We start from the raw sequence: 19400 nt of genomic DNA, 5'->3' as shown, positions 1-19400 counted from the left end.
ACCATGATATTTATATAATACCGTTCATTTTATAATTTTTTCCCATTTGGTACCAATCAATGTTAACATTTACAGATTGACTGTATCTTATAGAGAACTAGAAAGCAAGACAAACAAATGTTTTAAAATAATTTTGCCATTCTCATTGTTTTAGTATTCTAGTTTATATTATTTAGATTACTACTAATTTGTTAATTACCCATGTACTTATTTTTATAAAAAAAATGTCATTTTTTCAGTCTATGAATCGTGGAGTTAACAAACTTCGTCCACTTTTAACTAAAGAATTACAATTGGCTGTTATAGCCACTTGGCATGATATCCCGTGTCAATCATTACGCTTAGCTGCAAAACGTGGAGTTGATTCAGTTTGTTATACATTTTTAATGCCATTTGTAAGTGTACATTTATCTGTGTATTTCAAAGTGATCGTTTGTACTGTTACCCTATTTATCTAATAAGTGTATAGATTTCAGTGTTTATTATTGCTGATATATGTATTTGTATTGCCTTGACTATCACTAAGACTATTAGTATCTTAATAATTAGGGTCATGACCGTCTCGATGAATAAGCACATTGTTGTCTAACTACTGTCAGATTAGTCCACTTCTTATTTTGGTTGATTTCCATCGATCATATTAGTTTAATTAGTCTAATAATTCCAACATCACAATAATGTACCTTTATTTCAGATTTCCTTCAACAGTTACTACTTTATGTGTAAGTCTTTTTTTTTTACAGGAAATACATATTTGTTTTCTTATCTTTGATTCTTCAGAACGCATTTTGGACTGGATTAGGATTTACACTACTTCTTTTCATTCCTGCTATTATTTTCGCTGTTAAACTGGCTGGTTTATATCGCAAAACAGAGAAATATAGTCGCGATTACGAAGAACCGTGAGTGTATACCTATGTGTAGATCTATGTTTTCCACCACAGAATTGTATTTCTATCATATTACAGTTTTTTTCATATACAGTTCCCTTTATTGTTTTGAAGACAGCAAAAACAAAGACTGGTCCAGAATAATATGAATTCATCTTATTTCACTAGGTTCTCATCAGCTACTTACAGCCTATAATATTTCAAATCAGATATTTACATACTTATAAGTACGAAGTGGCTAGATATGAATAAGTGTATCATGATTTAGAGAAGAATCCACTGAAGTTAATAAGGTTATGAGAATTTTTTGTTTCAGACAAATAAATAAAGTTTGGGAGGAAAAGTTCTGGAACATTGAACTAGTAATCAGAACTCATAGAGTTAACAGATATTAGGTGATTGCGTATTGAAGTAACTGAATGTAGATTAACTCTATGAGTTCTGATTACTAGTTCAATGTTCCAGAACTTTTCCTCCCAAACTTTATTTATTTGTCTGAAACAAAAAATTCTCATAACCTTATTAACTCCATTAGAATCCTCGCTACATTATGATACACTTATTCATATCTAGCCACTTCGTACTTATAAGTATATAAATATCTGATTTTAAAATATTATAGGTTGTAAGTAGCTGATGAGAACCTAATGAGATAAGATGAATTCATATTATTCTGCACTAATCTTTGCTTTTGCTTTCTTTAGTTTTTTTAAAAAAAATTTTACAAGTATGTATTTACTAAATACCACTGTCAAGGTCAAAGCATTACAATTTTTTATTAACACAAATAATGTATTATGTCTAGTTGTTCATTTATTATGTATATATGAATTCGCGTATCTTTCTCCTACATATTTTTATGTAATGATTTTTTCATCTGATCATATTGTCTAATTTACATTATGATGGTTAAACTACTAATTAGCTATTTAGATTAAAATAAAAATAAATAGCATAAAAGAAACGAAGCAAGCAAGAGTCACACATCATATTTTTCTTTGACACTCGAATGTATTTAAACAACAATAATATTCCCTCTTTTTGACATTTAGTAGCGTCGAGATTGTCAGTTTAATTAGTAGTGTTTGTGTTATTGATTATTGAGTAAATAATAAATGAAAGTTATTTGAATGGTTTAGTTTCTTCAGCTTGGCATACTGAAATAGGGTGTTTCAAACAGTGCAATGATTATATCTGATTCGGCACAGTCATATAGTTAATAAGTAATGATCAATTTATATCATTATGTTACAGATGGAGTGACTCATTAAGCACAACGAAAGAAAAGTTATTCATTTTCTAAAATGTCGATACATCTATTTTACTTAAAATATTTTTTAATGTATTTGCAACTTTTCATTGTTCATCTCATAGTTTCTCGTGTAAATAAATAGATACATTAAGAAGGTGATAAGTTGTTTATAAATTTCACTAGATATTTCATTCATTATTTGACCTTAAGGTTGGCAGAATCATGAGTTGATATGAGAGTATATATTTGCATCTATGTGTACAGATTTCAAGTTATTAATTTCGACTTGACCTATGCTTTTTTCTTTACACGAGCTACCAATGTAGGATGTCAATAAATCTATCTGGTACTTTCACATTTTCAGCTACATTTATATTATATAGGATTGTTTCTAGTGTAAATTGCACAGTAATAACGTAGTTGTATTGATTACTATACAAATACATAAACAGGGTGGAATTAGTGGAGCGATGTCTCTTTAGTTAAAACATTTATTATCCAGATACTAAATCCTAGATTTGAATCATGTCCCATCTATTTTAATTAAGGCAAATAGATTTTATATTTAGAGTATCGTTCTTAACTGAGTACATTTATTATTAATATTATTTAAACATAAATATTGTTACAAGGGGGCACCAGATATATATGCACCACACAAATCTCATTTGATTTGTGTGAGGGCTATGATACTGCTCAGGTGCCCAAACTGAAGCAGGTGGCTTTTTTAGAGGGTCACACCCGGAGCATTTGACCTAAAGGTGTGATCCACAAGGCAGTGGAGCATCGTGAGAAGATGCAATCCCATGGTAACAGGTGATCAACGATTGATTCATACGCCATTTGTTCCCTCAGGATACTGGAGCCCATGTGCACCATTTTTTTGGAACCAGGGTTTTCCAACTCCCCTAGGTGGATTTTCCGTGTCCATCAACCCGGTTAAAGCGTCGGACATTCGCTTTTCGTCTTCTTAATTCCGTAAACAACAGTGATGCCACGAGAAGGCAGTGTGTAGGACTTTCCTGGTAGAGGCTATATTCGCGTGGCCATGTGAGAGCATTTGGAGAGGGAGAGCGGACTCTCCCCGCTCTCGGCCGTACCAGGGCGTTAGGGGTCACTAAGCACATTAACCTATACCTGGTAAAGTAGCATTGTTTTGCACGAAATGCTTGGATTACAGTAGGTAATAAACAAAATGCATGTTCCCAGCAAACAATTGTTAAAAATGAATTACCCTTGAAACTAATCATATGGGGCTAATCGATGTCACAAATCACCCTACATTGTAATATTTGCTTATGATGAATTCAACCCTCCTGTCTTCTCACTTAATTAAAGAATATAAAAAGTATCCCTGTGTTTTCTGCTTCCATTTGACAAAATTTGTTGTTGATTATCTTTAAGCTATTTCGTTGTATTATTCGTCAAATGGAAAACTGACTTTATCAGTACAAAAACGAAACCAGTTTTATTAATTAGGTAGATTTTGAAAAAAACATCTATGTAATAATTCTTTTTTGTATTGGTTGTTCGAATCTTCGAGTTATGAAGTAAACATCACTCTGAGATACAGGTACATCCAGCTGTCGAGTCCCAAATAGGACAAAACGCGCGTCCTGGATTCCACCACTAGTCATCATCATTTCAGTTTATATATATATAATAGTATTGTAGATTCATTTTTTATAAACGTTTTGCACATAGCTACTAGATAAATTTGTGATATATCTCTATCAACGCTCTTTTTGTTCAATTTATGTATCATATGTACTATAACAAGTTCATTGTCTTTCAGTTAGGTTAATCATATGGGTATTTATACAACTATGCACTTGTTTAATATCAGTTTTCGTTAAACATGTGTCTATTAAAATTTGCAAAATGAAAATTATACTGATGTATATTTAAATATGTATATATCTTCTTCAACGTTTTATTCTGTTAATTTTTAGAAACAATCATTTTATAGATAAACAGTAATGTAGAGAAATAGAGAGAAAGCAAATGATAGTTAAATTTTTTTTTATTTGATTGAAATTCACCCCCATTTTTATTTGTTCATCATCGTCGTTTCAATAAATTGTTTTTATAATTACAAATATTTACCATAAACATTATTCTCATTGCCTTTTTATATATTTATTTGATTTCAGAGATTACATATCATATCATGGCTTCTATATGAGACCACCAACAGATTATCAGGACAATTCACAGTAAGTTACTTAATATATCTTATCTATGTCATATTTAATATTAATACAGTTAGGTATCTTAACAAATTGAAATACTCGTATATATATATATATATCTGTTGAAGAGATTGATGGTCAGAATGATAAAAGTGGCATATATAACTTATAAAAAGTGTATTAGTTTATTTGCTAATTTCATACATTTTAATAAGTTGTATTTCCCTATTGTGCTACATTATAGACTATAATTTCATGAATGGTTGTAATTACTTTTTTCATATAATATTCATGCCTTTATATCAAGTTCATTTGATAGTTAGTTCTTTTTTTTTGTTTTTAATAAATAGAAAGCCATTAGTGATAATTTATATGCCTCTTTTCGGATTACATTTACGATGATGTATCATAGTCGAGCAACTTGTACCTCGCTAGAGTTACAATTTATGGGGACTTACAGAGAAATAAAATGATATATCAGTATATTTTTAATTAATGTTTAATTTTTCAATATTTTGATGAATTTTTTGATTTCCAATATTTAAAATAATTGTTCTTAGTTTAAATTCATTTATTATTTTCTGTTAGACTCTGTTATTTGAAGATGTTCTGCAGTGTATAAATGATCCTACTAAAGGCCCTGTATTGGGACGTTCATATTTAGATCGCAACTTGTCGTTAACTTTCATCTTAATCACCTACGTTAATTAATGTCCTTTAAGGCTGACAATGTCTCAGTTCTTGTTGCCTTTAGGTGTAATCCTTTGTTTATGTAACTCGTTATTTAAAAACTCATCAACTGGGAATACACAAAAAATATAGTCAGTCAGTCTCAACATACAACTCGGTATGTATTTACATTAGTTCAAACTGCCATACCTCATCAGTACAGCTAAACTAAATTGTTATGAGAAATCCCAGAACAATTGAGGTAGTAACAGTATCAGTAATAATAGATATGATCACACATAGAAGGTACGATTCGAGAAAATATAAATTAGCGAAACAAAATAAATTATGAGGAATTCAGGAGCGTAGAACTCGAAGGAAGGTAACTAGTGGATGCACCCACACCATTTCAAACGATTATAATCTGTAACTGGAGAATACAGATAACCTGGCTAAAAATTGCTACCGATTTCATCCATTCTTTATCTTCATTTAAATCTTGAGCTTTGTTCCTTGTTTTTATTCTTTGATTTCTTTTGTTTTTTTCTTCTGATGCATATAATTTTCTACTCGCTAATCATCGTGATATTTTCATCTTTTTTATTACTGGTATATCTTTATTTCACTATGATGTTACAGCATAAACCACTGATCTGCATTTGTAGTAGGTTTATCTTGCTTTTCAAACTTTAGTCGTTAAGTTTTGAGGCCTTGGCGAGCAACATTTTATGTTTTACTGTTTCAATAAACTGACAGTATAATAGGCGGTGTAAGGTGGGGTTAGGGTTCGAACGGAGTATATATGTCACTGAAATTGAATATGGTGCTGACAGATATTTTCTTTTATAGTAAGTACTTTCAGCACTGTATATTAATTTCGTTAAAATGTCTTTCAAATAGTTTTGTCTTTTTTAATCTATCCCATATACCGATTACTGACTTAACAATCAGACTGACAAAATATGTATATCTTCTATCAGTTGGAATGAACTTTTCATCTTTCAGAAAAGTGAGAGACAGGGACAAAAAGAATGTGTGTAGGAGAAAAGAAAGAAAATTCGGGAATTACGTTTGTTTGATTTTCTTATTCACCGTTAGGAGTTTTGATTATCTGAAGTCATTTTTTTTAACAAAAACTATTTTCATCTCAATGTGAAAAGGTTTAATATTGAATACTACAAATATATTAGAGTAAAAATGAATGAATAATCTTGTCGTAGTTATTTATTTTGTTGTTGCTGTTGTTATTCTCCTTGTCATTATTTTATCCAGTGTTTCTTAAATCTATTTCTGCCAACAGCACAGCTGTGCAACATTATTCTTTATTCATATTGTTCATATATTTTGTCCATAGGTTTTCTTTGTTGACATTTATAACACGAATATATAATAATAGTACTTAAGTGTTATTTAATATCTCATCAATGGTGCTAATTTATTGTTGATAACCTTTAAAGAATTTTTATTGGAGCTTTTGTTTATTTGACACCATAAATATTACATCTCCTTCGGGTAAAGTCTACTTTACTACCTGGAGCAAAAAATTTCTACATTGAGTACAATGATGTGGTTGCTTTGTGAAATCAAACCCGAATTTCTCCTAATCAGTGTTTGTATTTATAGCGCAGCACACAATCTCAGCCTTTACTCTATGAGTCATATATTTCACACATACGTGGTTCGTATGCAAGCAAACTAGACTGCATCACATCATAAAATGCAAAATAATAATTATACAAGATTAAGCCAAAAGTGTCTGTGAGTTTAGGAGACTGTAGCTAATAAATTGGGAATAAGGCAAGTATGGCAAATCGTATAACAGTAGCCGATAGGTCAAATAAAAGCTTATGATAAGAGGAACATGAATATGAATAGGTGTGAGCATTTTGTGACATGGAAATCGATATGTAAAATAACTTTAGAATTGACGTGTCGGCCCATCACAACTTCCATATTTCAACGAGTTTCTGAAAGCCATTCAGTTTAGTGTTATAAATAAATAAACCTGTTGTGTCTTAAACTTAACGTTTATAGTTGTAATTGGATATCGTATCAATTACGCAATTATTACGATTACGTCACATGTCTATATGTCACGTTAGTGATTACTATCAACTAACCTCAAAATAACATTTCAGCAGAATTTAAAAATATTTTAACATTAAATATAACATGCTAAAAATTTATTGATCTTTATTCTCTGTTCATTTGTCTGTCTATCTGTAGCTACTTGTTTACTAACGTTTATACTTTATTTACCAATTTAGTCAATACCATCGGTTCAGTGCGTATGTGTGTGTGTATGCATGTTATGGATGCAGTAATGAAGTCAGTGATTCATTATTTCTGATATTATCATGCTCATTTTTGACTTAGTCTTTGTATTATTATCCATTATCTAATTAAAGTTAAGGTAATACTTATACGCATATTAAATCATCAATATATATATAATACACATTCGTATGTGTAAATGTTGCAAATTGACAATTCTTCAATATTTTTTATCAATACTATTATTGTTATTACCATTACGATCGTTATTTTAATCACTATTATTCCTATTTTCAATAAAGGAAACCCCGAAACAAATCTCGTAAACATAAAGGTATGAATGAGTCATTTATTGCCCTTCTCTTTTTCCCCTTTTTTGATATGTAGTATACACACTGTTTTGTTTTGCATGCTGTCATATTCAATTCGGGAATGTCCCGTCTTTTATTTGCTTTACATAAATGTATATCAATGTATGTTATATATGTGTCCAGTATAGACATATTAACACATGTCTGTGAATGTTGTTTTTCGTTATTCCTGTTATACTGTCTTACTATTTTAACTAACTGTCATTGTCATTGATTTTCATTTTAATCTAATCACTTTTCCAACATGATTGTTTTTTCCTAAAACTATACTGATATGATTTTTGTTCAATATACGTTATATTTGTAGAGGAAGAGGGGGAGTGGGTTGAACATACTAAAAGATTTGGTAATGTCGACCATGATTGTGCTGGTTTCCCACTTTTCACTTTTGCTCACACATATTTTTTTCTTGTTTTTTTTATCCAGTGCAGTTTAATTGTCATTTAAAAATCCTTTTACTGATGAAATTGTTAGTACTTATGTATATCAACATTTCTAGGTATCAATCACGCGTATGTTTACATTTTCAAGCCAGAAAAGAATTTGTCCAGCTAAGTTAATTAATAGTTGTAGATCGACACACACACACACACACGACAGACATGCAATCGATCCAACATTTTCTAGTCATTCTAGCTCAGGTTCAAAACCCTCTCCATCTACTTCATTTTGGTTAATTTTGTAGCAACAAGAGCCAAATGCACTAATATAATATCTTGTAAATAAGTTAATAACACTAATATGTTCCTTATGTATTAAGTATTGAGTGCGTACTAATAATATATTCTAATCAACTGACTTATTATAATGCTTTTTTCTTGTTCTGTGATTGAATTTACTATCTAATATACAATACATCTTCAAAAAGATTTTTATATCGCTACATAGTTTAGTCCATATCATTGTGTATTTTTCTCTGGGTTTTATTTCATTTATATGGAATTTTAAATATGATTATATATTCTTTTAGTTAATGAAGAAAACTCACATAATAATATGTGTTTAGATACTGAATCACGTATGTTCTAAATGTTATTCTTCCTTAAAATATACTATTCATTTTTGTATATTAGTTTAAGAGGATTACATTAGATACATCCATCATTCTGTGAAATAAAACATTCTATGTTCTATAGGAAATAATAAAATAAATTAAAAATAATAATGACATTTGGAAAACAAACAGAGTTAGAAAGTCAATAAGAAATAATGTGAACATGTTCAACAGTTAGTCGTCGTCTTAGTAGTAGTAGTAGTAGTATTTAATGCCTTAACAATTTTTATCAGTTTACACTTCGTACCAACCATGACGCCCTTGTATTTGCAATATTAATAACGACACATTTTTGGTTGTCCTACAGCAAATTCGGTTTATGAATAATTGGGGATTTTTGTAATACGAATCAAAGAATATGTGCTCCAATAAATCGAGCATCTGCCACACAACAACATCTCAACATTAATTATCCACAGGCTAATAGAGGGAATAAAACTTTCGGGGTAACTTTATGTTCTGTGCAGATGTAAAATAAGAAATGGAACAACTCTATCTTTGCAGTGTCATTCAATAACCTTTGGGTACGTAACAAACCAATCAATCAAGTAGCAACAAATTTTTTTGCGGAAATATAAATTAGGTGAATTTCATCGCGGTTATCATTTAAGAACTAGCTTACATGTAATAATAGAAAACTAGATAATATAATCTCTTTCTGGTAAACACTCAACTAATACTCACTAAAAAAAATTATCATTATCATGACTTTATTCACTTCTCAATTGGTATATCGTTTATGATGTTAGTTATTTCCTTGCCAACTTAGTGACGATGAGTTAGTGTCTTACTACCACCTTTGTCTAATAACTTCTCATTTATAAAGTATAAATAGCTGTCGAAACTTAGTATCTAAGTATCTGTTTCTTTAGGTAGCTCCAAGCTCCAATATTTTGTTTAAGCGTTAACAATACATCTGGGTTGCCGAATCTGGAAAGGCTTTAATTTTTCAACTTCGTTGTTGTTAGTTAAGTGTGTTAATCAACACTCTACAGTGTTAACATAAGTTTCATATTGTCATTAAAGACTCCTGAAAGACGTTCTGCTTCAAATTCAGCTAAGGCAATTCATCCTGGATTTCTAGACAATTATCCGACTTCATCTCTTAAACCTTTGAATATATTTCCTCAATGTAATTCCTCAGTTGGGTTTGCAGCATGTTCAACTGATCAGCCCCAACAAGGCATCAAACAAGCTCAAAAGAACCACTGACAGTCTCGATTGCAGCACAGAAGTAATTTTGGTACAAATTACCTTTACAATTCAAGTCACGTGATACATTTTCTGCCTTAAGCAAGAGGAAAAAGTAAACTGGTTTATTTTTGCTCAATCTATAACCGAAGAGTGACCAACGAGTATTTTGAATTTAATTTGAATAGTGCAGCTGCGTAAACTAATAAAACAGCAAAATGATTTCAGTGAAAAGTGGAGGATTATATGAAACAACACACACGTATCATGGTTTTACCAGCGTTGGGACTGAAGGATCCCAAATCATTTTATCGAGGAGAAGTTATAAGCGGGATAATAATTAAGTCCTACACCCAGGTTTTAATTCAGTTGATTGACTTTCTTCAGTCTGCTCTCTGACATGTAATAATGTCTCCTTTTCTGTTAATGTTGTGTATATAAGCATGTAATTTCACCGAAGAAAATACCTATTCTGTGGGCTATTTTTCTTTTCTTCTGATATCAATTCATTGGGAGCTCACATCAATAATTCTGTTCTGTGAGCAGCTATCATTGCATTTCATCTGTCGGTTGATATTCTTCTCATTCATTTTATCAACTACAACCATCGTGCGCTTGTTGATTCCTATTTGACAACATAAATTACTGAACATTATCTCCACTCACAATAGTAAATTGTAGCTGTTCACAAGCTTGTGACTATTATATGTATTCAATTCTTTGATAATTTTGCTTTCTACTTAGATTAAAATATTTTCCTAAATACTTCAAAGTAACTGGAACACGTTTTCTAGGGTTTTATCTGAACAACTTATGGTAACTTCCAGATTTTTGAAAGGCTCCACAAAACCTAGTTAGTAACTTTGTGTATTAAGTTAATTTTTGAGAAGCCTAAATTAACTTTTTATTTGACTGGCAATCAAGTTCTACTCATAAATAGGAAGTCTTTAGATCTTTTTCATTCTTGTCTTAGTTTTTAAAGTACATCCATCATCATGGGCTGCATATATATTCATATTACTTTCCAGTAATTTTCTTTGCTTGTATATGTGTGTATGTAAATTATTATTAGCTTTATTCAGTATTATATTTTTGGTACAATGTAGAATTCTCAGCACAATGTATTTCAACAAGTTTCTGTTTTTTACTTCTTGATCGATCCTGACGACAAATATTGAGTGATCACTAGTTAGAAGTTAGCAGTTCAGTCAATCGACATGTAAATCATTTACATTCTTTTCGCTACATATTGTCAGGAACCACGATACCTCTGATTGGGCCTTTGTAACTTGTACAAATTTGCACACTTTTCAGAAACGCACGTGAATAGGTTATGCGGTTAATAGCCATAATAATGTATTTAAAACAAACAAAATCAGATAACTTGTTGAAATATCTAGATATCAGGAACAGGTAGCCCAGATGTTCAAGCAGGCCGCCTTCATAACAGACTTATTATGCATTTACCACTCAAATGCAAACGTTACTTGTTTATGACTGCTTTAGTTTTTTGGCAATATAACATTTCCATTGAATTTCTAATTTATTAATAAACTTTGTTTCTCTCCTATTGTAATCCCTCTATATATAATCCTAACGTTGATACTTGTCATCTCACCTATTTCAATCTTTCACGCACCAACTGTTCACTCCGTATTTTTACATAAACCCACTGGCGTATCTGCGTTCTCTTTTATTTTTCTTCAAGTTGCTTCTGCATTATCACTATCGTTTTCGATCATTCAATTTCTCCGTACTTTTATAATCACAGAGTCATTTACATTTTTTATCATCTGTACAGGTTATGTGGCTGTTCCAAATCCAGGAGCATAAAAGGTACACAACAGTTTCGAGAAGTTCGTATTTTTACAAAAAACAAAGTGTAGTGTTTTTCTTCTTTGGTATTAGCTGTGCACCCTCACCTTCCTAGTGTTCTAACTTACTTTTGTATGGTGATGTAAACAATTAACTATAAACAACTAATGTTTTTTTACGAAGTTAACAAATCTTTTTTGTCACAATACGCCTAATTAGTTTGTCTGTATGCCCAAACAGCTGTATTTAACGCTCAGATATATGCTACATATTGTAAGTTAACATAATTTTCAATGGCCTACCATATGTTCTCCAAATTGTTTCCCGTTTATCGCTCAACTATGTATGCTTATGTATCATAACGATCGATTTATCTACCAGGTACTGTTCATTTATGGCTTGCTTAAAACAGTCGAATAATTGTTAACAAGGCAGTTTAATACTATCCTCAGTATATAGCGGGCAGTTTGTTGTTTTTCAAGTATATGTATCAGGGTGATTGGCTAACCATTTTTATATAATGGTTAATACATGGTGAGTAATACAACTCGACATTCAGGCAAAAGTCTGCACGCTGAAATATGATTTACATATTGTATGGTGATCTTAAATAAATTTTGAACCCTCTGTATTTCGATGAGATTCTGGAGCATCAGTTCTGTGCTTCATTTCCAGACGTTATTAAAATATAGGAATTATTATTTCATAATGTCACAGTAATTATCATCGTTTTATCTACAGCTATAGGCTAACAAACCTGTCGTGTGATAACAAAATACAACAATTCGTATTCCTGAATGTTGATTTAAAATGTTATTGTTCACAGATATAATGTAAATACTATAATTCACTAATCACGAATTACATTCTATGATCATTTGAGAATTGTAATAATCTTTCAAGTAAATTTTTGTCACTTACTGATTTACACTGAAGAATCGTTAGAAACCAGCGAGCAAAAAAAGGTGATTCATTTTAATGTAGAACGCTGCCTACATTGCAGAAAAACAGAAACTTTGCATCAGATCAAGCACACGACCTTTGAATATTGTACCAGCTTTATTTATCTGCACACATAAACATTGGTACAAGGGGGCACCAAATAATATGTGCCACACAATTACAATGAGACCAGTAGTAGTTACCATTGATTTGTATAAGGGCTGTTATACTGCCCAGGTACCCAAAGTAAAGCAGATGGTTTTCTTAGGGGGTCACTCCCCGAGCCTTTGATCTAAAGGTCTAATCTACAAGGCAGTGGGGCAACGTCAAGAGATGCAGTCCGATAGCAGCCGGCGACCAACAATTGGTTTATACGCCATTTGTTTCTTTAGGATCTTTGGGCCCATAAGCACCATTGAATTGAAATCAAGGTTTTCCAACTCCCCTAGGTGGATCCTCCATGCTCACCGATTCGGTTAAAGCGCTAGAAGTTCGCTTTTCATCCTCTCAATTTCGGAAACAATACCCCCGCCACGAGAAAGCAGTCAGTAGGACTTCCTTGGTAGTGGCTGTATACGCGTGGCCACGTAAGAGTATTTTGAGAGGAAGAGCGGACTCTCCCCACTCTTGACTGTACCAGGGCATTTGAGGGCTAGATACTTTTGTCATAAAATGGAAATCCAGTTGTTTAAATATTCTTCTGCCACATAAATATCAAAACAAATGGTGATATTAGCTTGTCAGTAAACTTTAACGGCATATAATCCTTCACAAGCAAGAAAGCTTTCGCCTCTTCTTGGACTTACATCATACGGATTTTCTAATTACCACTTTTCATTTAGAATAAAATTGATTTAGCGTTCTAAAATTATAAATATAATGTACTTTTAATTTTGTTCCACGTTCATCTAGCACCCGGTGTGTGTATTTTTCTAACAAAACGTATCACTTACTTTATGTACATCTGTTATCCTTTGTGGCCTATAAGCTACAGACCAGAAATCTTCAATTAGTTCTGTCCTGGGCTTTTCTTTCCAGTTGTTGACAAATAGTACTTATTCGTTTAACGTCTTTCTCCAATCACCACTGTAATATGTCCTTTGGTCTTTTCTTTTTATCTTGAGTATTCCAAATTATGACTTTCCTTGTGATAGAGTTTAATTAATTCCCACAGTGTGGTTTATCCACGTCAAAAGTCTTTTCTTAATGCCTTCTTCGTCTGAAAATTGGTTTTTTCTCCCGTCACAGTAGGTTATTGCTGACGGTGTCTGAGTATTTTGTGTAGGCACTTGTTTATAAATACCTGTTTACTTTTGTTGATGTTGATTCTCTTAATTTTAGCTTCTTACTGTAGAACTGTTTCAACATTAGTATCGGAAGTACTGACTTTGAAGTTGGCGGACACTTGTTTTGAATTCCAGATGTTCTTTTTTTATAGGAATGCTACGCTTGCTTTACCAATAAGTGCCTTCATATCTACATGAAATTCTCTTTACTTATCGATGATACTCCCGTGGTATTTAGAGGCTTTTCTCTCTTTCAGAGCTTCACCATCATGTGTGATTGGGTTGGTGCTGGCTGTATGGTATTTCAGGATCTTGCTTTTTTCCTCGTTACTGTTGAGGCCTACTACTGCTGCTCTGGCTGTCTTCACTTGCATTTGTTACTGTGTATGGGATAGGAGGTCTAAGTCATCTGTTAATTTAAAATTAAGTAGCTGTATCCAAGCTGTCCATTGTATTCCGTGTTCCCCCTGAGGTGTGGAGGTCTTCATAATTCAATCAACAAGCAGAAGGATGAAAGAAAGCGAGAGCAAGCAGTCTCCTTTGACACTAATCTGCACTTGAAATACATCTATGAGCTTCCCTCCATGTACAACCTTTCACTGTAGTCCATTGTAGGAATCCTATTTGATGTTGATGATCTTCTCGGGTACACCAGTGTCTGAGATTCCATTAGATTCTCTTATCCACACTATCGAATGCTTTCTCATAGTCAAGGAAGTTGATGTATAGTGACGAATTCTATTCAATTGATTGTTCAATAATGATCCGTAATGTCGCGATTTCGTTTGTGCATGACCGATCCTTACGGAATCCAGCTAGTTGATCTAAAAGTTGGGCGTCTACTGAATCTTTCATTTGGTTCAATAACACTGTTGAAAACTTGTCCTGGTACCGGTAGTAGTATGATTCCTCTCTAGTCCTCATACTTTCTGAAATCTTTCTTTAGGATCCCTCTTTCCAGTCCGTCTGTGGCACTTGTCCTTCCTCTCAAATCTTTCTATTTACGAATTCAGTCGCTTTCCTACTGTCGATTTGCCCGATAGACGTAGTGATTTCTTCGATTGTTGGTGGAGTGACATCTATAGGAATGTGTGTGTGTGTTGCTTCGATCTACAGTGGGCTCAGTAGGGCTGGGGTTTTATTTACCCTAATCAGAAAGAGATTTTGCCTCCTCAGTTACTTGAATGGTTCTCCTGATCTCCCATGTTGTGCGATCATTCAATTACCTATATCAGTTGTTGCTGTATTTGCTAAAAAGGGGGATCGGTCTGGTTATTTCCGTATAATATCTGCTTTCAACATGAGGTGTCATAACTGTTCTAAATGAAAACCCTTCAACTCTCAGTTCAGAATGTAAATGATTTTTCCTGGTTTTGTTTACATTGTTTTAATAATGAAAATGAACTAACTAGTTTTGCACGGTCTTTCCTCTTACAGATTTACTCAATACTTGACGTGTTTATGTTCACTGCCTAAAAATTAATAAAGTCGGGAAAAATATTCTCACACTTTTCAAATATAAACTAGTTATGTTAAGAACAATGTTTTGAACCTATGTTGACTTAGACTGATTAAAAAAATGAAAAGAGACAGCCCATAACACGTTAACAATTTTAATCACTGGGTTTGTTGATCATGTAGTCCAATCTTCTGTTAAATATTGATGACCGTTTAACTTTTGATAAACATATCATAAACATATATCAACCAATGTTATTTAACTTTTATTTTGCACTAGTAGTTGTTCAGTTATGTATATCTCAGTTCGTTTAACAACAATGATTTTCTTAAGTTTTATTTCAGAATTCTTTGATTCATAGTTTGTATGTTTTTACTACACAGTGCACTAAAACTTAAGTTCTTGTCTTTTCCTAATACTTGTGAAGATCAACATTACTTTGAGGGAATTCGTGGGTATATTTTTTTAAATGCTTCATACTTGCTTACTTAGTCTTTGCAATGTTATGTCTTTCTTAACCTGATTGTAATGAAGCATTATGATAATCTAACCAAGTTAATTTTACATCCTTGCAGTTGGTTATATTCACCAAAACATCATGTTCATATGATGTCATATACAGCTTAATTTTCTTGATAATGTACATGAATATCAAGTATTTATAATCTTCACATTCACTATAACATAGTCAAATCCACAACAACACATGTTTTATACGATTAAATGCTTACAATGTTATTTCCATATAATAGTAATTACTTAGTATCGGTCACTAGTAGCTACGAAATTAAAATACAACTTGAATGAAGATATATTTCTTTTCACATGATTCCTCGTCATAATTATACGCTAATATATGCGTTTATATTAAAGTGTAAATTTTGATTGACCGACTTAACTCTACATCCCAATGTTAAGTTGTAAAATTAAAACTAAAATTCAATTACATAGTCGATTAATTATTGCAACTAATTACGTAAGAATAAGAATAAAAATCGGGTAAGTTCAAATTTAAACGAACATAAATATTTAGTGAAATATGTAGAAATAAATCAAAACGGTGCCCCAAAGATTCGTTAATCAGATTTAAAAAAACACAGTACGTAAGAATAAAGTTAGGAAATACAGTTAAACAAATTTTATAGGGCGTAATGAAGTGAAAGGCTAGAATACATAAAAATGCTGCACAAAATTTCTCTGTACAATGAAACTAAGTTTATTTGTGTACATGCTAATTGACGTCTGGTATGTGCAAGATACGATTTCTAAATGAGTTCGACGATACTTTTTGAATAACTTTGAGTCCGTGAAATGACTAATATAAACCATTAGATACATCAGATTAAAGTTTCTTGTGAAGTCAACAGTTATTGGAATCATACACCTTTCCATGGACTAGTTCAAATCAAAAGTAAAGTGTTTTGTTTAATTCAATGCAGTTATTAATGATAACAATGTTTTAATTTGTTCAAAAGAAAATGCTAATTATTTTCTTCTATTTCTCTCTTTTTCCAAATCAAAATTTCATTTTATTGTAGTAAAATGTCAATCCAATGGATCTAGCGCACGGAATTCCCATTCACGTTATCAACAATTATCTGTTTATCCATATGATGCCTATGAGTAGTATAGAGTTGATAATCATGATAGCCGCTTTAAGTTCATAAATCATAACAATCTTTCAACTGCTTTACACAATTATTACGCATACAGAGTAAAATTGCTCTTCTTCCTTTTGCACACCTTTGGAAACAAAAAATTAGAGATTCATTCCCCATTTATATTATGCACTAATTAATTGCTTTTGTGTTAATCATCATAATCACATAATGATATTTGGTCATCAGTTTCTTTTCTTTTTCTCCCTCTTTTCATGTTATTCTCTCTGATCCATAATTGTTGTTAGTGAATATTACCGAAAAACGATCTGTATATTATATTTCATGCTGATCTATTCAAATTCCATTCTTCGTTTTATTAGAACAAAATATAGTGTCCATTTATTAGTGAATTTAATTTCTCGCACATGTTAACAAAACCATTTAGTGTTGTCTTCATTTTTATTTGTGTTTACGAATTTTTAGCTTGTTGTATTGTTGATTTTCGAATTCATTTTTTTCTACTGTTAGCGTATATTTGATAGACTTCACGTACACAACATGTAAGTGATTAATATTAGATGTGTGTCTGTATGTGTGTATTCGATTTCCTTTAATGTATTTATCGTTCAGTCGTCTTCTTTGTTTGTTTGTGTGTTTTGCTCATGATTTGATTTCATCCTGTTCTTCGTTTCACTGCATAGATCTATGTATATGTATACTATCTGAATTCCCGTTTTTGGCTTGTATGTTTATATTTTTACTGTTACCAATTGTTCCTTCTTCTACCTGCTTCGCTTTTCTAAAATTATAAATAATTAATTATGTTGTTTTTTTCTATTTTTAACCAATATAAAAAGTCATCTTTATATTCCCATATTGTTTGGATTGAAGTCTTTAAAATAATCCTATTAGTTTTCATCAAATTTTTCTGTGTAAATTTCTTTTTGTATGTAAGACGTTTCGGGGGGTGGGCAAGTGTAAAAGTTTATTAGTAGAAAATTTTTATCAAAAGAACCATACAAATAAATAAACTTGAACTATTATATTTCTAACGAAAATAGAACACAAACTCTGCACACTGAATGATTTTTTTTATTCAGATACCATCAGTATTTATACAGAATATAATTGTTTATTACATTCTATCTGGTAATAGTTGTACAAGATGAAAAGACTGAAAAAAAAAATAGTGATAAGACAATACTTCATTGTTCCTCTCTTTTTTGTCCTTTTTTTAATTGAAAGGAATTTTTTTTCATGTTTCTCATTTGTTTGATACGTTTTATCATAACTAAATAAATCAGTTGATTAAAATTACTACTGCTTATATCTCTTTGTTAAATGAATTAATTATTTAGGTATTCAAATGGAATTAGATAGTCAGCACTTTTGATAATCTCAGTGTTGTTATGATTTGCCATGTAAATATTTTTGTATGACCTAATTCAATTTTGAACTATATTTTATAAGTAGAGTAAATGTTTTGCTATTTGGCTACCTGCATGTGAAATCGATAGAATCGTATCCAAATTCATAATGTGGTGTGGTGTCCTTTTTGAATAGTGATAACTGGTTCACCAAGTATGAATTTATGTATACTCATACCTATACTGTTTGTGTTGAAGTTAGTAATGCTATCTGGTTACCTAATTCGAAGTAGGTAGGATGGGATCTGAACGTACAACTGACTGGTTTCATCAATAAACCACCCGTTCTACATAAATTATATATGCATTAACATGCTACAAGATGATTTCTTGGCTTTCTTTATCCATAGGTTTCCAGTTGTGATGAATGAACTTATGCGTCTCTAGAGTGTTAATGTAAAAAAAATGATTCTATACAAAATAGAAGTTATTATATTCCTGACATAATTATTAAGTGCATATCAATTTACAGACATTACCGGGTTGGTACAAAAAAAACAGTATTACAGGTAATAAGCAGAGATATTAGGTCAAATTCTTTGGAATGATGTGATTCATTAGTTGTTTTAAGAGGATTACAACCATAAAAGACAACATTGGGGAACTATGAGTTTTTATCAGGGAGACCATAACATTCTGTTGGTGTATTAATATTATGCAGAAAGTCATTTCCAGTGCTATTACAGAGTAATTCTAGTCATCTGCAACCACAGCAAAAAGTAATGTGATAGGTTTGCCGTGATGCAAGTGTTAAGTTGTTAATTAATCTAATTAGATATCAGTTAAATTAACGTGAGTTAGCGTAGGCACAAAATATTTCCACTAATGTAATTCTGTTACGCTTTGTAAAAACAATCGTTGATTTATGCTGATTGATACTACATTTTGCATATTATCCAATAATATATGTATAGTTAACAAATCCAGGTCTTTAAAATTGAGAGTTTAGTAGTTAGCTATAAAAGATAAATAACAGA

General features: G+C 31.6%; 1 protein-coding gene across 1 annotated transcript in view; it reads left to right on the top strand.

The window, feature by feature from the left end:
• The window catches only part of Smp_130520.1 (prominin (prom) protein, putative), a gene marked incomplete at its 5' end in the record, with an annotated part of 49046 nt that extends 31183 nt beyond the window's left edge, over positions 1–17863 (top strand). The window contains 4 exons of the mRNA XM_018789997.1: positions 4296–4358; positions 7580–7611; positions 11695–11729; positions 16934–17863. Of these exons, the coding sequence (XP_018646386.1) occupies positions 4296–4358; positions 7580–7603 (87 nt within the window). The 3' untranslated portion in view covers positions 7604–7611; positions 11695–11729; positions 16934–17863. The remainder of the gene's footprint in view (positions 1–4295; positions 4359–7579; positions 7612–11694; positions 11730–16933) is intronic.
• Between the last annotated feature and the right edge of the window lie 1537 nt (positions 17864–19400).

The sequence above is a fragment of the Schistosoma mansoni genome (genome assembly GCF_000237925.1).
Source record: "Schistosoma mansoni, WGS project CABG00000000 data, supercontig 0126, strain Puerto Rico, whole genome shotgun sequence".
NCBI lineage: Eukaryota > Metazoa > Platyhelminthes > Trematoda > Strigeidida > Schistosomatidae > Schistosoma > Schistosoma mansoni.
The sequence above is the reverse complement of the archived record's forward strand: the minus strand, read 5'-3'. Positions and strand labels throughout refer to the sequence as shown.